A 16,455-nucleotide genomic window follows, 5' to 3' on the forward strand; every position below is an offset into this window, starting at 1 on the left:
GCTGACCCAGCCGTACAAGGCACGCTGCCGGGAGGCTCAAGGCAAGGATGCAGAGAGATACCGGCCTGTGTGCCGGGAGCTCTGCAGGCAGATGGTCCGGGACCTGGGGCCAGGCTTCCCAGACGTGGACTCTGGCTGCAGGAGGGGCTGCGTTTCTGCTGAGCCTGGTATTTACGATATTAATGGAACAGGGTGGGGAGCACAGCCCTGATTTGAGTTTGTGGGGATGGATGGGAGTTTCTCCAACACAGGTGGGTTTGATGGGGGGGTCTGCCAATTCCTAGGGGTTTCTCCCCCCCTCTAGAGTCTGGAAAAGCTCACAGGAGTGGGGGCATGTGAGATGGGAGCAAGTCCACACCCAGCCCCTGCACCAGCCTGGTGGGCCCCAAGTCCAGGGTGGGTTTTTAGCCCAAAGCCCTAAGGGTGCCCCAGTTAACCTGGGTGGAGAACCTCCTGGCCACAGCTCACCCCAACCCAGACTCCACCCTCCCACCCCTGCTCACACGTTCTCCCTTGCCCTGGCCCTGGCCCTGGCCTGGTGTGGCTGGAAAACAGCCCGTCTCTTGAGGCCTCATCTGCAGCTGTGAGCAAGTGTCAGTGCTGGCTTACTGCAGCCAAGGGAAGTGGGGGTCTGCGCGGGGTCTGCATCCCAGGCTGCAGTCCTCAGTGCCCAAAGCCCCTGATGGCTGCCTCAGCAGGGGGGTCCCCAGGGCAGTCACCACGTGCCCCTCCTGCTGCCAAGGGAAGCCAGGCCCCCACCACGCTGTGAGCGCCCTTTCCCCCCGGCCCAGTAGCAAGGCTGCTTTCTGCCTGGGGCTCCATTCACCTGTCCAGCCTCTGTCACCCCTCACCTGCTGGCCTCTCCCTCAACAGGTCTCCTGGAACACGGCCGGAATTGGTCGGCCATCGCTCGGATGGTGGGCTCCAAGACCGTGTCTCAGTGTAAGAACTTCTACTTCAACTACAAGAGGAGGCAGAACCTGGACGACATCCTGCAGCAGCATAAACTGAAGATGGTGAGCCCTCCCTGTGTGGCCCAGCCCGGGTCGGGCTTCCAGCTGCAGAATGTGCCTCCTGGGCGCAGGGACTGGTGGTCAAGCTGCTTTTTGCCTCTGCCTCCAGCACACCTGACCCCTGGGGCCCAGGGAAAGGAACAGGGAAGGTCAGGCACCCACGCACCCGGGATTGGTGGTTGTCAGAGTGTCGGAATGGAGACCCAGAGGCAGATGAGCCCCATGGAGTGTGTCCCCAGCCCTGCTGGACCCCACAGACCTAGGGCGGGACGCCAGGACAGGTCAGAGAGCAGCTGGCCAGCCTTGGCCTCCCTGCACTCGAGGGGAAGCCCAGACCTTTCCCTTCCCCAGGAGCCCAGAAGGAGCCAGTGCGCCTGGCTGAGCCTGGCTGTAAATGGGCTCCTCAGAGAGACCTGCTTCCTCTGCAGCTGTTACTGGCAAGTGGGGGCCATTTGGGGGCGGGCTCCCCCACTCCTGCCACCCCCCCTCTGTCTCTCCTTTTCTCTCTCTCTCCCCCTTTCTCTTTCTCTCCCCGCTTCCCTCCCTCTTTCTTCCTCATTCTCTTTTTATCTCTCTCTGCCCCTCTATTCTCCCCGCCCCCCTCCCTGTCTCTCTTTCTCCATCTCTCTGTTCTTGGGCACATTTGTCATTTGTGACATTCCAGGCATTGTCATTCAGATCTGGGGAAACTGAGACTCAGCCAGGCTCCTCCACAGCAAACTTCGGGTTTGAACCCCTTGCTCTCTGCCCCAAGGACGCACACGTTAAGTCACCAGGCTTCATATTGCCTTGTAGATATGAGGGTACAAGAGGAGGTGCATAGATCCCCTCACCCCGGGACCCCCTTGCTTGCCCCACTGCCCCCAGATGGGGCTACTTAGTGTGGGTTTAAAGCATGTGCAGCCTGTCCTGGGAGGCGTGCTAAATTGCTCCCCTGACACAGCCTGCCAAGGTCCAGAGAGGGTGAGCAGGCTGCCGAGGTCACACCGCAGTGGGCAGGCTAGGGTTAGAATCACCCCGTTGGAACTCTCCCTGAGCACCTCTCAGAATTCAGGGGCCCCCCTCCCTGCGCCCCTGTGTGAGTTGTTACCGCATCACGTGTTTGAGCAGCTGCTGCTCTTCTAGGCTGGAGGGGGCGCTGTTCCGTGCCCCTGTGGTCAGGGCTGAGCCGACCTGCAGGCTGCTCCTCCTTCACCTCCTCTGCTTGCTGGTCTGGTGGAGGTGCTCCTGGGAAGCCGCAGACGGCGCTCCCTTGGACACCAGGAGCTCTCCTTTTTCCTGGATTTTCCAGGACTCTGGTTTCTGCAGACCAGGAAGACTCAGTGTGGGCCAAGGGCTCGGAGCACCTGTCTTTAGCACCTGCTAAAATCGCTTACAGCAAAGAGCAGGGCTGAGCCAGACCGGCCTGCTGGGGTGGAGGCTGGGGGCGGGATGTGGGCCAGCCCTGTGTACACTAACCAGGGATTAACTGTGGGGAGGAAAGATGTCTTCCTGCTCCCTCCCCTGCTCCCTCTGCCCTCTTCCTGCTCTGGGCCTCCCCCCTCCCCCATCCCTGCTCCTCCCAGCCAGTGTCCACACAGGAACTGCTGGCATAGCCCAGGCTACTGGGCTGCAGGTGTCTCCGCCTCACCTCGCAGCCTGCTGGCCCCACAGCCTCACCTTCCAGGTTTCCTCACAGTGCGGTCGCAGCGACCCTGGGACTTGACAGTGTGCTTGGGAGACCAGAGACCCCAGCGAGGTGGATGGTGCAGCTCGGGCTTGGGTTGAAAGTGGGGCCAAGTAGTCCTGGCTTGCCACCTGGCACCAGTGGGGCTGTGGGCCGCACCTCTACCCCATCGAGCCTCTCTTCGCTTCTGCAAAGGGGGGAATAAGCCCTTTTCCCTGGAGCTCAGGTGGGCTTGCAGGAGCTGGGGGCCCGGCAGAGGGCCTCCCTGAGGTTAGCCAGCCCACCAGCACCCTTGTTGTCAGTAACAGTGGTGACCTTGTGATTACTCCTTTAACTGACAGCCACTGACCTTCTTCTTCTCAGGGACAGTTGAGGTGCTCCCTTGGGTGGAGCATGAAGGAATAGCCATTATAGGGATCTTGGGCCCGAGAAACCTGGGTTCAAAGCCAGATCCTGCAACTCCCTCGCGGTGTGACCTTGGACAGGTGGCTTGTCCCCTCTGCCTTAGTTTCCCCACCTATGAAATGGGGTAATAGTAGTGCCTGCCTCCAAGGGCTGTTGTGGGAACGACTTGAGTGAATTGGGGAAGGCGCTTAGATCAGGGCCTGGCTACCTTGAGCCTCGGCGAGAGGTGCCGTGGGGCATGCTCGTGACCGCCCCATGCCCGCTGGCTGGGGTCTCCCATCTCCCTAGTTGTCAGCTGGGTATGGTATGTCTGTTCCTGGGTTGACTGAGTAATTATTGGTTGGTTGGTTGACTCATAGACTGATTGATTCACTCATTCATCTAGCCACTCATTCATTAGGAGGTAACCTAGCAGAGTGGTACAGAGCAGGCTCTGGGCTGGCGTGCTCAGCCCAACATGTCCTGACTGGTGCCTGCAGGCACAGGGTCTCACCACTCTGCCTGTGTCCCCTTCTGCTGAGTGGAGGTAGGACTAGGTCCATTTGCAGGGTTGTTATAAGGGACAGCTGAGTTCCTGTTTGCAAAGGTCGATCACAGTCCCTCAGTCAGTGCTCACTAAGTGTTGGACGTTATCCTCATTGTGCCCTCAGCAAGCCTTTTTTGAGCACCCACTGTATGCCAGGGAGGCAGGTGCCTAGGGTGTACACGTGGATGGGGTTTCCTGCTGGCTGAGGAGCTGGGCAGCTCTTCAGTGGACAGTGAGGAACCATCAGAGGACTATGAGCCAAGGGGCAGCCCAGCCAGGTCTGGGCTCGAGGTAGATCATGCTGGTCTGAGTGGCCCGTAGCTGAACCTGGTAGAGAAGCCTGCCCTCGTTCCCTGATCCTGAACGCTCCTGTGGGCGGGCAGCAGTGGGGGAAGTGTGAGCAGGAGGGGGACACGGGCCCAGCTTTGGGCCTTGCCCCCGCCTCCTGAGGTCACCTGCATTCCTCAGGTGAGGGTGGTGAGGCTAGGAGACCACAGAGGGGGTTTGAACCTGGGACTGTAGGAGCCCTTGGCTTGCCTTTATGGGCCTGTTGTTGCGTTACTACATGTGGCTCATGCAGAACTCAGCAGAGCGGCCATGCTGGGTGAGCAGTATACTGGAAGGCGGGGGCCCAGCAAGCCGTGTTCTAGGGACAGCGTATCGGTGGACCTTGCTGATTACTAGTTGATAGGAAAGGGCCGTTTGGGAGTGTGCGGTTGGTGCTTACACCTGGCTGACATGGAAGGAGTAGACTTACATTGAGAGCTAAAGAGAAAGCATAATGAACAGATGTGGGGACCCATCATGGGAAGCTGGGTTCTCCCTGGATCCATCCATCCTGATGGTGACCACCCGTGGTGCTGGGGAGGGTTCCCCATCACTGGAGTATGCAGGCAGGCCTCACAAGATGCCACTACACTTAGTGATCTCTGCTTCCTGCCTCTCTCCTGTGCCCTCCAGTTTCCAAGAAGAAGATAGGTCCTTGTGATTCCTGAAGCAGTGGCAGCTACCTCTGGCCACTGGCCAGGCCCCATCTGGAGCTGGGGAAGCAGAGGGTTTGTGGGGGTCCCCTCCTCCTTGGCACCAGGCCTGGCTGAGCATGGCTACAGGTGACGGCAGCAGGAAGTAGGATTTGGTGGGCAGGCAGGTCATGTCCCAGAGTTATGTAACACTTGGCATTGGTGACTTCTCCGAGGTTTTCCCTACCCGCTGTGGCCGAAGGTTACCCACTTCTCCTGTCTATGAGTCCAGGTCCATGTTTGTGTCTGTCCATCTCAGCCCAGGCCAGGTCTTTGCCTTCCTGTGTTGTCTCTTCCATTTGAGGCTGCACAGACCTGCAGGGAGAGGATATCCATGCAGAGGGTTCTGACCTGCATTCAAATCTGAGCTCCTCAACTCACAAGCTGTGTGATTGTGGGCAAGTATCTTTGCCTCTCTGAGCCAGTGTGTTTGTCTGTCAGGTTCATTCATCTAAAGTAGTTTTAAAGCGCTTATTCAGTGCCAGACAGTGTTCTCGGTCTGCCAGGAATTCAGTCAAGGACAGACTCTAGAGGGCCTAGTTATTGTTCGAGAGACAAATTAGCATACAATTTCAGATGGTTGTGTGAAGACGATATGATGAGGGAAATAGTAGAAAGCGTTTGATGGGGGTTGAATTGAAGATCAGCTGATTTTGACAGGGTAATCGGAGGTGAGTCTGAGTGAAGCCCTGATGGAGGTGAGAAAGTGAGTCAAGCGGGGGTGTGGGGACAGGACGTCCAGGCAGAGGAACAGCAGCACGAAGGCCTTTGTGGAGGCCCTGTGACCGGGTCAGCGTAAGCACGTTTGCGCAAGGAGGGCAGTGTGTCTAGTAGAGTGGCTGAGAAGGGGAGGGGGGTGAGCAAGTTTGAGAGGTGGGTGGGATCCAGATCCAGATCACAGGGCTGTGTAGACTAGGGAGGGTGGTGGTTTTGTATCAGGGGTTTGGGGGCACCCCTGGAGAGTTCAAAGTGGGGAACAGCATGCTCTGATTTGCAGAACAGCTGTGCAAGTTCAATGAATTAATATGTGGAAAACGTTTGGCACACAGTAGGTGCTTAATAAACATCAGCTGTAATTAATACTAGTATCGCCAGCAACTCCTGTCCCATACATATACCCCCTGAGTCTGAGGTGCGGGGCCATGTGTGGAAGGATTTGTATAATTCCTGGGACATTGCCAAACAGTCCCAGAGAGACCTAATTCCCCAGAAGGGTGTGTGTCCTGGCCAGGCCCTCAGGAGCCCCTGGCCCCTGTGAGGCTCCAGGTGTTCCCATGCCCACCCCCAGCTGTCGCCCAACCCTAGCACTCGAGTGAGTCCTGCCTGCTAAAGATAGATTGGGGAAGCAGGGGGAGCCCTCAGCCGCACCCACAGGACCACAATGCCACATGACTTTCTCGCGCCTCTGGGAGCTCCAGCCGCGGCACTCCGGGAGCAACTTGAGGTTTGGGGGGGACCTGGCCAGCCCTGGGAGGCAGTGGGCCTTCCCACGATGGCCCTGTGGACCTGCAGCAGGGCAGGGCAGGGCTGTGGCCCTGGCCAAGTGCTGGTGAAGGAAACCATGAGTAATGGGCAAGCGGACGTTTCCCTTCCTCCTGGTGTTCCACGCAGCCTGACTCCGAGGACTCCCGTTTGCTCAGGAGGAAGGAGGCCAGGAAGTGATCCCACTCCCAGGCTGCGGCTGAGGCTGAGGGACCCCCGGGGCCTGTGCCCAGCCTGGCCTAGTAAGGGCTGGGTGGGCAGAGCCTGCTGAGGCCTGGAGGGGGCAGGGCATTGGCTCTGAGAGCCGGCTCTGCCACGCTGTCATGCAGGGTGGCTTTCTCCTGGTGGCCAGGGGATTGGTGGAGGGCAGGTGCATCAGTTGCCTGCTTCCTATAACAAAGCACCACAAACTGGGGGGCTTAAAACAACAGGAATGTGTTCTCGCACAGCTCTGGATGCTGAAAGTCTGAAATCAAGGTGTGGGCAGGGCTCCGCTCCCTCTGAAGTCTCCCGGGAGGGCCCTGCCTTGTTCTCCCAGCCTCTGGCAGTGACTGGCAGTTCTGACATTCCTTGGCATGTAGGTGCATCACTCCCATGTGTACCTCAGTGTCCAAATTTTCCTCTTCTTATAGGGACAACACCATTGGATTTAGGGTCCACCCTAATCTAGGATGACCTCATCTTAACTAATTACATCTGCAAAGAGCTTATTTCCAAATAAAGTCACATTCTGAGGTTTGGGACATGAACTCTGGGGAGCACTATCCCATCCAGTGTGAGGGGCATCACAGAGAGCTATCGGCATGTCCACTCCTTCCTGAGGGACCCCAAAGGGCACAGGCTGTGACCCTCCTGTTACACCAGCTTATTGAACCTCCTCTCAGGGGCCATTCCACTCTCCCCTGGAGTCCCCCATCACCTTGAGACCCCCAGCATTCTGCCTCACATATACCCCAACTCTAATGACAGTGTTCAGGCCCCAGATGCTGCCCAGTCACAGTCACTGAATAAAACAATAAACGTTTTCTGAGCTTCTGCCTGGCTCAGTATGGCAGGTAAAGGGACACCCTCCTAGAGGGCCCAGCCCAGTGAGGTACAAAAATGGGCCCCACCAGTGAGGAGTGTGATGTCTGTGCCCAAGCTGGGGGCTGGGCACTCACCCATACGTGAACAGAATACTCTTAGGGATGGGAAGCTCCTCAGCAAAGCCCTTTTTTCAATTCCTGGAACATATCTATCTTGGCCCTACCTCAGGGCCTTTGCACTAGCAGTCCCCTCTCCTAGGGTCACTCTCATCCAAAGCCTTGCCTGTACTGCCAGTCTCAGGGACCTCAGCTCAGGTGGTGACTTCTCCAAGAAGCCTTCTTGACCATCGGTCACCATTGACTATTGCCTAAAGCAGCCCTACCCCTGTGTTCTCTAGTCCCACCCATCTGATCCCCTTCTTGCCTGAGTCCCCACCTCTGGTTCTTTATTCTTTTTGAGCCATGTGTTGCTTGCTGGTTTCCCTGACTAGAAGGCCACAGGGGGCAGGGACCTTGTTGGCTTGGTTCATTGTGTGTCCTCAGCCTCATATAGTACCTGGCACGCAGGAGGGCCCTGGAAAGACTGGTGGAGTGGAATGAACTTCCCAAGCTGGCCTTTCCTGCGGGGCTCAGCGGGGGTGGCTGAGATGTGCAAGGAGAAACCCCATTCATTACTGTGTTCTGCACGCACTGATCCTGCCTATCAGGGTATCCTTGGGGATGTGGCCACTGCCCTGCTAGAACAATCACAGGGTCTCAGGCAGAGGAAAGATGTCAGGGCAGCCAGTAGGCCAGGCTCTGCTTGGGTATGCATGGGACATGAGGGAAGAGTAAAGCCCTAGGTCAGAAGAGCCTCGGGCACATCTGGTCACTGCAGTGGGCGTGAGAGGGAAGGTCGCCTGCATGGCCGCATGGCCAGCTGTGCCATCCCTCGCAGCTGTGGTTGGGCCTTGGGCATGGGGATTCCCCAGGCTGACGGCTCAGGCCCTCACCCACCACCGCCCCTGTGCCCCAGGAGAAGGAGCGGAACGCACGGAGGAGGAAGAAGAGAGCCCCAGCCGCCAGTGAGGAGGCCGCCTTCCCGCCCGTGCTGGAGGATGAGGAGATGGAGGCATCGGGCGTGAGTGGGAATGAGGAGGAGATGGCAGAGGAGGCAGAAGGTGAGGAGCTAGACCTGACCTCTCCCAGAAATATCTGGGTCCTTCTGGGTAGGGACCTTGGCTGCCTCGACTGGGGGAACATGGTGGTGGGGATGGTGGGAGTGGGGATGGTGATGGTGAGGGGAGTGGTGCTGTTGAGGGCCATAAAAGGGTGGTGATGGTGGTGATGGAGGTGAGGTTGATGAAAGTGAGGGTGGTGATGGTGGTGGAGGTGAGGGTGGTGGTGATGGAGGTGATGCTGGTGGTGGAGGTGATGCTGATGGAGATGAGGGTGATGGAAGTGAGGGTGGTGGTGATGCAGGTGATGGTGGTGATGATGCTAGAGGTAACGGTGGATGGTGGAGGTGGTGGTGAAAGCGAGGGTGGTGGTAATGGAGGTGATGGTGGTGACAGTGGTGGAGGTGGTGGTGGTGGTGATTGGTTTCTCTGTACCCACCTGGCACGTACTTACCTCTCCAGTCCTCCTGAACCCCTTGGTGACCACACACATCCAGGACAGCCCCAGTGACTCCTGTTGACTTGCCATCTGTGTAGTGTCACATTTTAAGGAAAAAAATTATTTTTGAAAAGTAGTTTTAACTTGAAGTATTTTACAAGCCAACAATATAAGTAGGACCAATCTGTTGGTCAATAAATATTCAAGAGTTACATAATTATGGCTCCTCTTACTCCCAGGTGTCCCCATTTGGATGATATGGTACATGGTTCTCCGTTCTCTCTTCGGGGGAGCTGAACGCCTGGGCTCAGGCATCACTGAGTTGCCCTGTCCACACCCGTCTTAGACGAATCCTCCCACCTGGCTGCTAAAGATTGAGGATTCATAGTCTAAATTGCATCCGTGGTTCTGCCCGTATCAAAAGGAGGACTTTGACCACATGAGACTGTCACCTACTTCAGAGCCTGGCTCCCCATTTAACACATGGCCCCACTGTGCAATAAGTGTTTGTAGACTTGGAGTTACACCAGGCTGCCCAGCGTCCCACCCCACCCCACACTCCTAATCACTAATTAGGCTGCCTTTGGCCCCCAGCCCTCTCCCTTTTCCCTGGGGCTGTGGCTCCCCACAATGGCATGGCACCCCTGAAGACTCCAGCCCCTGCTTTGCCGAATGTCTGTCTCTGTCCTTCTGTCGTCTCCCTGCCCAGAGCTGCCCCAGCTGGGTCCTCAGGTTCTCGGTAAACAGAATCTTCTTTCCTCCTGCCACCTGCCTGGGGTTCCTTCCTGCTCCTCGGGTCTGCCTCCCAGCTCCTGAGCTTCTGCCAGCAGTCCTCCTGGCTCCGTAAGCCAGGCCTGTAAATAAATTCAAACTGTGCTAGCCTGCAGTGTATTCACCAGTCTGAATCCTACTTCCTGGTTGCAAATGGAGAATTGAGCCACTTGGGTTTTTGTTGTCTGGAGTTACCCCTAGTTGGGCCTGGGGTTCTGAGTCTGGCCTCTTTGCAGCTCTGGGTCTCTCCAGATCAAGTCAGTCAGAGGCCTGGCCAGTGTCTGATGGGGCGGCTACAAATCTCTGTCCTTGCATCTGGGTCCTGGGTCTGGAGGGAGGAAAAGAGAAGACCTAAGGGCAGACCCCTTATCTGTTTCTAAGTGTCCTCCCAGCTATCCGTATGGGCAGGATGCAGGCTGGATGGGAAAGCTAAAGGAAGCCAGGCTTTGGGCCAGCATTAAAACCAGAACAGATGCTACCCAGTGAAGAAAATTGTCTGGTAGTGAGCTCCTGTCACAGTTAGCGTTCACATACCCCATCAGGGATGAGGGAGGGGCATTCTCTGCTGGGGAGGGGTTGGGTAGGGCTGATCAGCTGGAGCTGAGGCTGTGACCATCTTGTGGCTCTGAGCAGATTACGGGTCACTATAAGGGTCCTGCACAGAGGTACAGGGTGAAATTCCCACCTTATGGATGAGGAAACTGAGGCCCACTCACATACAGTGTCATGTAGCTGTTTGAGTTGGAGCCTGACAGTCCAGCCAGCATTTCCTTGTAACCCTGTCCCTCGTGAGCAGGATGGGAAAGTGAGGTAGGTTCTGTGTTAGGGCCTGAGGTCACCCCAAGGAACCTGCTAGAAAGCCCAGCCAGCCCCAGTGGCATTGCAGACCCCTCCAAGGGGCAGGTGGCAAGTGTCTGTTGCATCCAGACTGAGATGAGTCAGCTCGGGGTGAGGGGATAGTGACCCGTTTATTCACTGTCTCCAGTAACGACCCTGGTCCTAATAAGAGCCCAGCCCTGAGGGAGCCTTGTCAATGGGCATGTCTGCCCTAGGGAGTGGCTGCTCTCACCACTCTGGTTTACAGATGAGGAAGCTGCAGCTTACCCATGCTCACGGAGTTTGGGGACCACTTGTCAGAAGTGCTGATTCCTAGGCCCCAGCCAGGCCTGCTGAATGAGAGAGTTTTAGGGACGGGCCCAGCATTTGAGTTCATGGCCCCCTGCTTCCACCCACACTAGCGCCTAAGGGCTCCTGACATAGGCTGGCCTCTTTGTGAGAGCAAGAGTCAGGCGCTTACTGCCCTACCCGTTTTCTGGGCAAGCATACCGAGACACGGGGGGCTAAGTCACTTGTCCAAAGGGTCTTGGCACTAGCCCCCCATGTCCTACTGTCTGTGTGGGATGGAGCAGGCAGGGGTGGGAAGTCCAATGGTTAGGGACGTAGACTTCTGGGTCAACCCTTTGCTGCCCCCATGCAGTATTCTGCCCCCATGTAGTGTGACCTTGGGCAAGTGACTCAGCCTCTCTGAGCCTCAGTTACCTTGTCTGCAAATGCAAGTGATGATTGTCCTGACTATAGAGGTGACTGAGGTCAAACAAATCTTGTGTGAAGAGCTTTGCATGGAGCTTGGTCCCTAAGAGTAGGCCCTCTGTGGCTTTCATTGGAAGGGGTGGCCCCTGCTCTGGTCCTTGAAGGGAGGTGAGAGTTGGGAGCAGCCCGGGTCAGTGGTGGCAGGGAAGGCTGAAAGGAGCTTTTGTCTGGGCTCTGTGACCAATGGGTGAGCTGGGGACGGGAGCCTCAAAGGACTCTCTGCCCAGCCCTGCTCACCTGTGAGGTCAGTACCCCAACCCCCAGGGCTGGGAACTGGAGGCCAGGGACTTGTCCAAGGATGCCCAGGCATAGGCAGGACTGGCTTCTTGCCCTGCAGGACCCCGTTATTGGCTGGGGCCTCTCTAGGTCACCTGGGGCTTCTCGGTCCAGAGTCTGGAGGGAGAGGATGCACTGATCCGAGGATAAGGGCTTTTGGGACAAGGCTGGTGAGCGGCTAGCAGAGCCTCTGTAGGTCCTCCTTGCTGCCTGCTGGCCCTGGGCCTCTCTGCTGGCCCTGCCTCCCTGGCCACCAACCTCCTGTGTCCCCACCCTGCTGCTCCTGTCACCTTGCTTCTAACCCTTCTCTCACTTCCTTCCAGCCTTACACGCCTCTGGGAACGAGGTGCCCAGAGGGGAATGCAGTGGCCCAGGTACGAATGCAGCCAGCTGGCCTGGGGGTGAGGGCCAGGCTGGGGTGGGGGGCATCCCAAGACCACCTGCCCTCTGCGAGGGGGCTCCACCTCTGTGAGCATGCCTCTGCCTGTGGGTACCACCGTTTGTGTTGCCACTGCCTCTGACCCTCCTCCCCACCACAGTGTCTGTTCCCCATGCTGTTCCCTGGCTTGCTCCTGCAGACTAGTGTTCTCATCTGTGACTCTTACCTGATTTGATCTCTTCAATGGCAAGTGTAGGGGTTTTCAAATGTCCCTGTTTTACAGAAAATGGAAAATTGAGGCTCAAAGAAACGGCCAGAATGGTTTTTTAAGGCTAAAGAGCCGGGCCTGGAGCCAAGGTCTCCTTGCCCTCTGTATACATATTCAGTCCTTCGATCCACACCTACCGTGCACTGCTGTGTGCTGGGCCCTGGGGAATGGGATGCAGTCAGTGTGGGCCTTGGGCTCCTCTGAGTTCACTGGCCTCATTTTACATTGTTGTGTGATGACAATGAATAGTCGTCAGTCCTCACCCAGTGCTGTCACACCCACTGGCTTTTCACAAGGCCCAGGGGTGACCTGTGTTACCATGGCTGGGCCCCCAGCAGGGCCAGAGCCAGGGATGGAGCTCAGGTGGGAATGTGGAGCCCCAGAATGAAGGCCTGCAGCCCTGGCCATGCTCAGTTTGGCTCCATAGGGCTGCTAGCTGCTACGTGTCCCCAGGGTTAGATGTTAACCATGTTTCTGGGCTCCAAGGCCCGCGTGGGAAGGCCTGTGGTGCCTGGTGTGTAGGAGCCTCTGGGCTGTTTCGGTCTCAGGCGATGGGGCTGCTGCCTCTGGGCCACTGCCCCCAAGGACTGGCAGGTCAGGGTGTGGGGAAGGCTGCTGCTGCCTCCACCCTGCACCCCGCACTGCTCACCCCCAGCTCGCTGTTCCCCTACAGCTGCTGTCAATAACAGCTCCGACACTGAGAGCATCCCCTCGCCCCGCACAGAGGCTGCTAAGGACACGGGGCAGAATGGACCCAAGCCCCCACCTGGCCCAGACGCCAATGCACCACTCCCCGAGCCGCCCACCCCACCACCAGAGGACACCCCGGCCTCCAGTGATGCTGCCCCAGCCCCCGAAGCCGTCAGTCCACCCACGCCCCCTCCGGCACCCTTGTCACCCCCCATGCCCCCTTCTGTGGTCCCAAAGGAGGAGAAGGAGGAAGAGGACACAGCAGCTCCCCCTGCGGTGGAGGAGGAGCAGAAGCCTCCCATTGCCCAAGAGCTGGCAGTGGACGCAGGCAAGACAGAAGAGCCAGGCGAGGTGGCCCCTGCAGAGCCAGTCAAGAGCGAGTGCAAGGAGGAGGCCACAGAGGAGGGGCCCGAACAGGGCAAGGGGGGCGTAGAAGCCTGTGTCGAGGCCGTCCCCGAGGGGGCACTCAAGGGGGAGAAGAAGGAGGGTGGCGGCCCTGGGGGCAGGGGCCCCTCAGCCAAGGGCTCCGGTGCCACCCAGGACAGTGACTCCAGCGCCACGTGCAGCGCAGACGAGGTGGATGAGCCGGAGGGAGGTGACAAGCACAGGTGAGTGGGTGGATGGGGCCTGCCTTTTGCCTTCACACTCTGCAGGTGCTCCTTGAGCACCAACTGTATACCAGACGCAGGAGGCCGACCCTGTGCCTGCCTTCAGGGAGCACGTGGCCCAGGTGGACATGGAGGCAGCCACAGGCACATCTCTGGAGTGTACCAGGCAGTGCAGATTAGCCGGCACAAAGTGCCACAGACTGGAGGCCAGGGGCCCAAAACCACAGCGTGGGCGAGGCTGTGTTCCCCTGAAGGCTCTAGGGGCAGCTCCTTCCTTGCCTTATCCAGCTCCTGCAGTGTCAGCCATTCTTGGCATTCCTTGACTTGTAGATGCCTCCCTCCATTCCCTGCCTCTGTCTTCGAGTGGCATTTTCCCCATCTGTGCCCAAATTTCCCTCTTCCTGTCAGGACACCAGTCATTGGATTAGGGTGGACCCTAATGACCTCACCTCAATGTGATCACAGCTGCAAGGAGCCTGTTTCCATATCAGGTCACTCTCACAGGTAGCTGGCTGTTAGGATTTGATCGTATTTCCAGGTGGAGGACATAATTCCACCCTCCGCAAGGTGGGAACAGCAGGTCCCAAGGCCCTGCGGTGGGAATGGGCATGCATGGTTCAGGCCTGAGTGAGGAGCGAGAGGGGGCAGGCAGGGGCAGGGCTAGTTCTCGGGTCCTGTGGGCTGGCCGAGGGGCTGCATTTTGTTCTCAGGGTGAGGAGGAGACCTCAGGTGCTTCTAGCTGAGAAAGCAGGGTGTGACCTAGGCTCTGACACCAGCTGGCTGTTAATCAGGGGTGTTTGGTGGGGTCAGAGAAGCACAGGAGACCAGTCAGGAGGCAGCTACCACATCCCAGTGATGGTGACGAGGGTCTGCAGAGGCTGGTGGTGGTGGAGATGGGCCGGTAGGGGTTCCCAAGGTCATCGGTGGTTCCTCTCCCGTCCACTGAGGGTCTGGGCACAGGACTGTGTGGCCCCGTGGCCCAGCCCAAGTCTTCTGAGCCGTTGGGACTGTAGGAGTGGAGGGGCTCCTTACAGATACTTCTCTCCTGCTGGGTGGCCTGGAGCTACCCCCATGCCGTCCTGATTGGGTGCCACTGCCTGGGTGCTTTCTTACCTCTGTCCTTGCTCCTGGCGTGGGTTCCCATCCCCCCAAGCCCAGGGAACGCTGGATTTTAACCACCTTTGGCAAGATGTTTGGTACGTGGAGTCCCCGGCCGGAGCCACAGCTCACATGCCTGAGTTAGGCTGACTGAGGGCAGAGGTGTGGAGACCTGCTCCCACTCACATCTGGATAGCTGCAGGAATTGTTTTCTAGTGAGGCAGGCGGGTCTTTTTATTTTGACTAAAAACAGTGCGGTCTGTCTTCTCTCTCGTCTGTCTCTTGGAAAAGTTCTGGGCAGAGTGAGAGGGAGGAAAATCTGACTTTCTAATTGACACACTCAGAGCCCTTTCCTCTGCCCCATGATTCACCTTGGGGCATGTGAAGATGGCAAGTTCTAGAGCATTCCATGTAAAAATCAGATTTATTCAGAGCTCTCTGGGTCTCCATATGTTCCACAAAAGGAAGTGAGCCATGTTGTCTTCAGCTTCCTTTGGAGGTCCCTGGGGCCCCACCACCAAGAACCTCACCTCGTTTGAGGGAGAAACAGCCGGAATGGGTGGCTCTTTGATAAACAAAGGCCTGGCCTACTAGTTTCTGAGGGCACAGAGTTACTGAGCTTTTAGCCTGACAGGCGCAGCTCGGAAAACAGTGCTCACGGTGACCTGGCCTGCCGGGGAAGGACCCTCGGCCACTCCACTCACTCCTCGAGCCTGGGTAATGGGGTCAGGGAGGAGCTGCTCCCCGCCCTGCTCCTTCTGGCTGCAGGGATGGAGTCATGAAAGCACATATTCCTGCTCTTTGCAGGAAGACTGCTGAGCTCACGAGCAGCCATGCTGATAAGCAGCCTTCTGGAGACCGTGTTTTGGGTTACACATGGTCTGCCCAGCGGGAGGTCTGAATCCCATCAGCCCCCTGGACCTCTCGGCCAGGCCTGAAGCCCCACAGGCCACTCTCAGCTTCCCCTCCCCCAACCACCCCTCCCAGGGATGTGTCCTCCCCTCTCCCAGCTGGACCTGGCTTCCGTCCACTCTTCCTGACAGAATGTCCAGCATTCAATCCCTGGGGAGCAGGAGCCCTGGGCTGGGAGGCAGAACACCTGGTTTGTCACACCCTGAGTGACCGAGGCTGGTCCCCCACCGTGGGGCCGGGCTGGACTCGGGCCAGCCTGCTGACCTCTTCCTGGCTGGCGGCCTGCCACCTCTCCGTCTCTCAGCCACAGCCAAGCAGGGCCAGGCAGGCGCCAGAGGACACAGGCAAGATGCGTCAGAGTATACCCTGGCAGCCAGTGCCTCCCGGAAGGGCTGGCAGGACCAGTGGGCCTGCAGGCGACCCCACGTCCTGGCTGCCCGCCTGCCAACCTCCTTTCCACCTGGCAGCACCCCTGGACAGATATGAGGTGTATCTCCTTCTGGCCCCTGCCTGGACGACTTTGGGAGAGCGAAATCATCACTCCCAGCTCTGCCTGGGAGTTTTCTTGACTGATGACCCCAGATGGTGGCTTTGATTGCAGAGCCTTGAGCTTGCCTGCCGTCCTTACTCCACTTCTCAGGGAAGGAGCCTGGGTACTGTCTGGTGGCGTTGGGACTTTGGAAAGCTCCTGCCTCGGCCCTCAGTTTCCTCTTCTGTAAGACGGGTATGGGTGTCTCCACTTGCAGGCTTACTGCAATAGTGGAGGTCACAGCCATAAACTGTTAGCCTGGTGCCCAGCCCATAGTAGGTGCTTAATGAAAAACTTGTGGCACTCCTTTGGATCTGCTTTAGGAACCCCCAGAGGTCACTCCAGGAGGGGGCTGGTGTGCAGCTTCTGCTGTGTCCCTGGAATTTTTTTTTTTTTTTGGTATCATTAATCTACAATTACATGAGGAACATTATGTTTACTAGGCTCCCCCCTTCACCAAGTCCCCCCCACAAACCCCATTACAGTCACTGTCCATCAGCATAGTAAGATGCTGTAGAATCACTACTTGTCTTCTCTGTGTTGCACAGCCCTCCCCATGTCCCCCCACATTATACATGCTAATCGTAATGCCTCCTTTCTTT

At 57.6% G+C, this 16,455-nt stretch overlaps 1 protein-coding gene across 25 annotated transcripts in view; it reads left to right on the forward strand.

Moving 5' to 3' along the window:
• NCOR2 (nuclear receptor corepressor 2) overlaps nt 1-16,455 on the forward strand; it is a 200,756-nt gene that overhangs the window by 146,677 nt on the left and 37,624 nt on the right. For 20 of the 25 annotated variants that reach the window (XR_008993700.1, XM_036921780.2, XM_057491719.1 and 17 more), the window contains 4 exons: nt 874-1,016; nt 8,152-8,296; nt 11,693-11,743; nt 12,690-13,314. Coding sequence is in view for 24 of the 25 variants with exons in the window: in XM_036921780.2 (XP_036777675.2) it covers nt 874-1,016; nt 8,152-8,296; nt 11,693-11,743; nt 12,690-13,314 (964 nt within the window). In the remaining variant the exon portion in view is untranslated. The remainder of the gene's footprint in view (nt 1-873; nt 1,017-8,151; nt 8,297-11,692; nt 11,744-12,689; nt 13,315-16,455) is intronic. The other 5 variants (XM_036921773.2, XM_036921778.2, XM_036921786.2 and 2 more) reach the window with 1 other exon arrangement.

This window comes from Manis pentadactyla, chromosome 14, assembly GCF_030020395.1.
Source record: "Manis pentadactyla isolate mManPen7 chromosome 14, mManPen7.hap1, whole genome shotgun sequence".
Lineage (NCBI taxonomy): Eukaryota > Metazoa > Chordata > Mammalia > Pholidota > Manidae > Manis > Manis pentadactyla.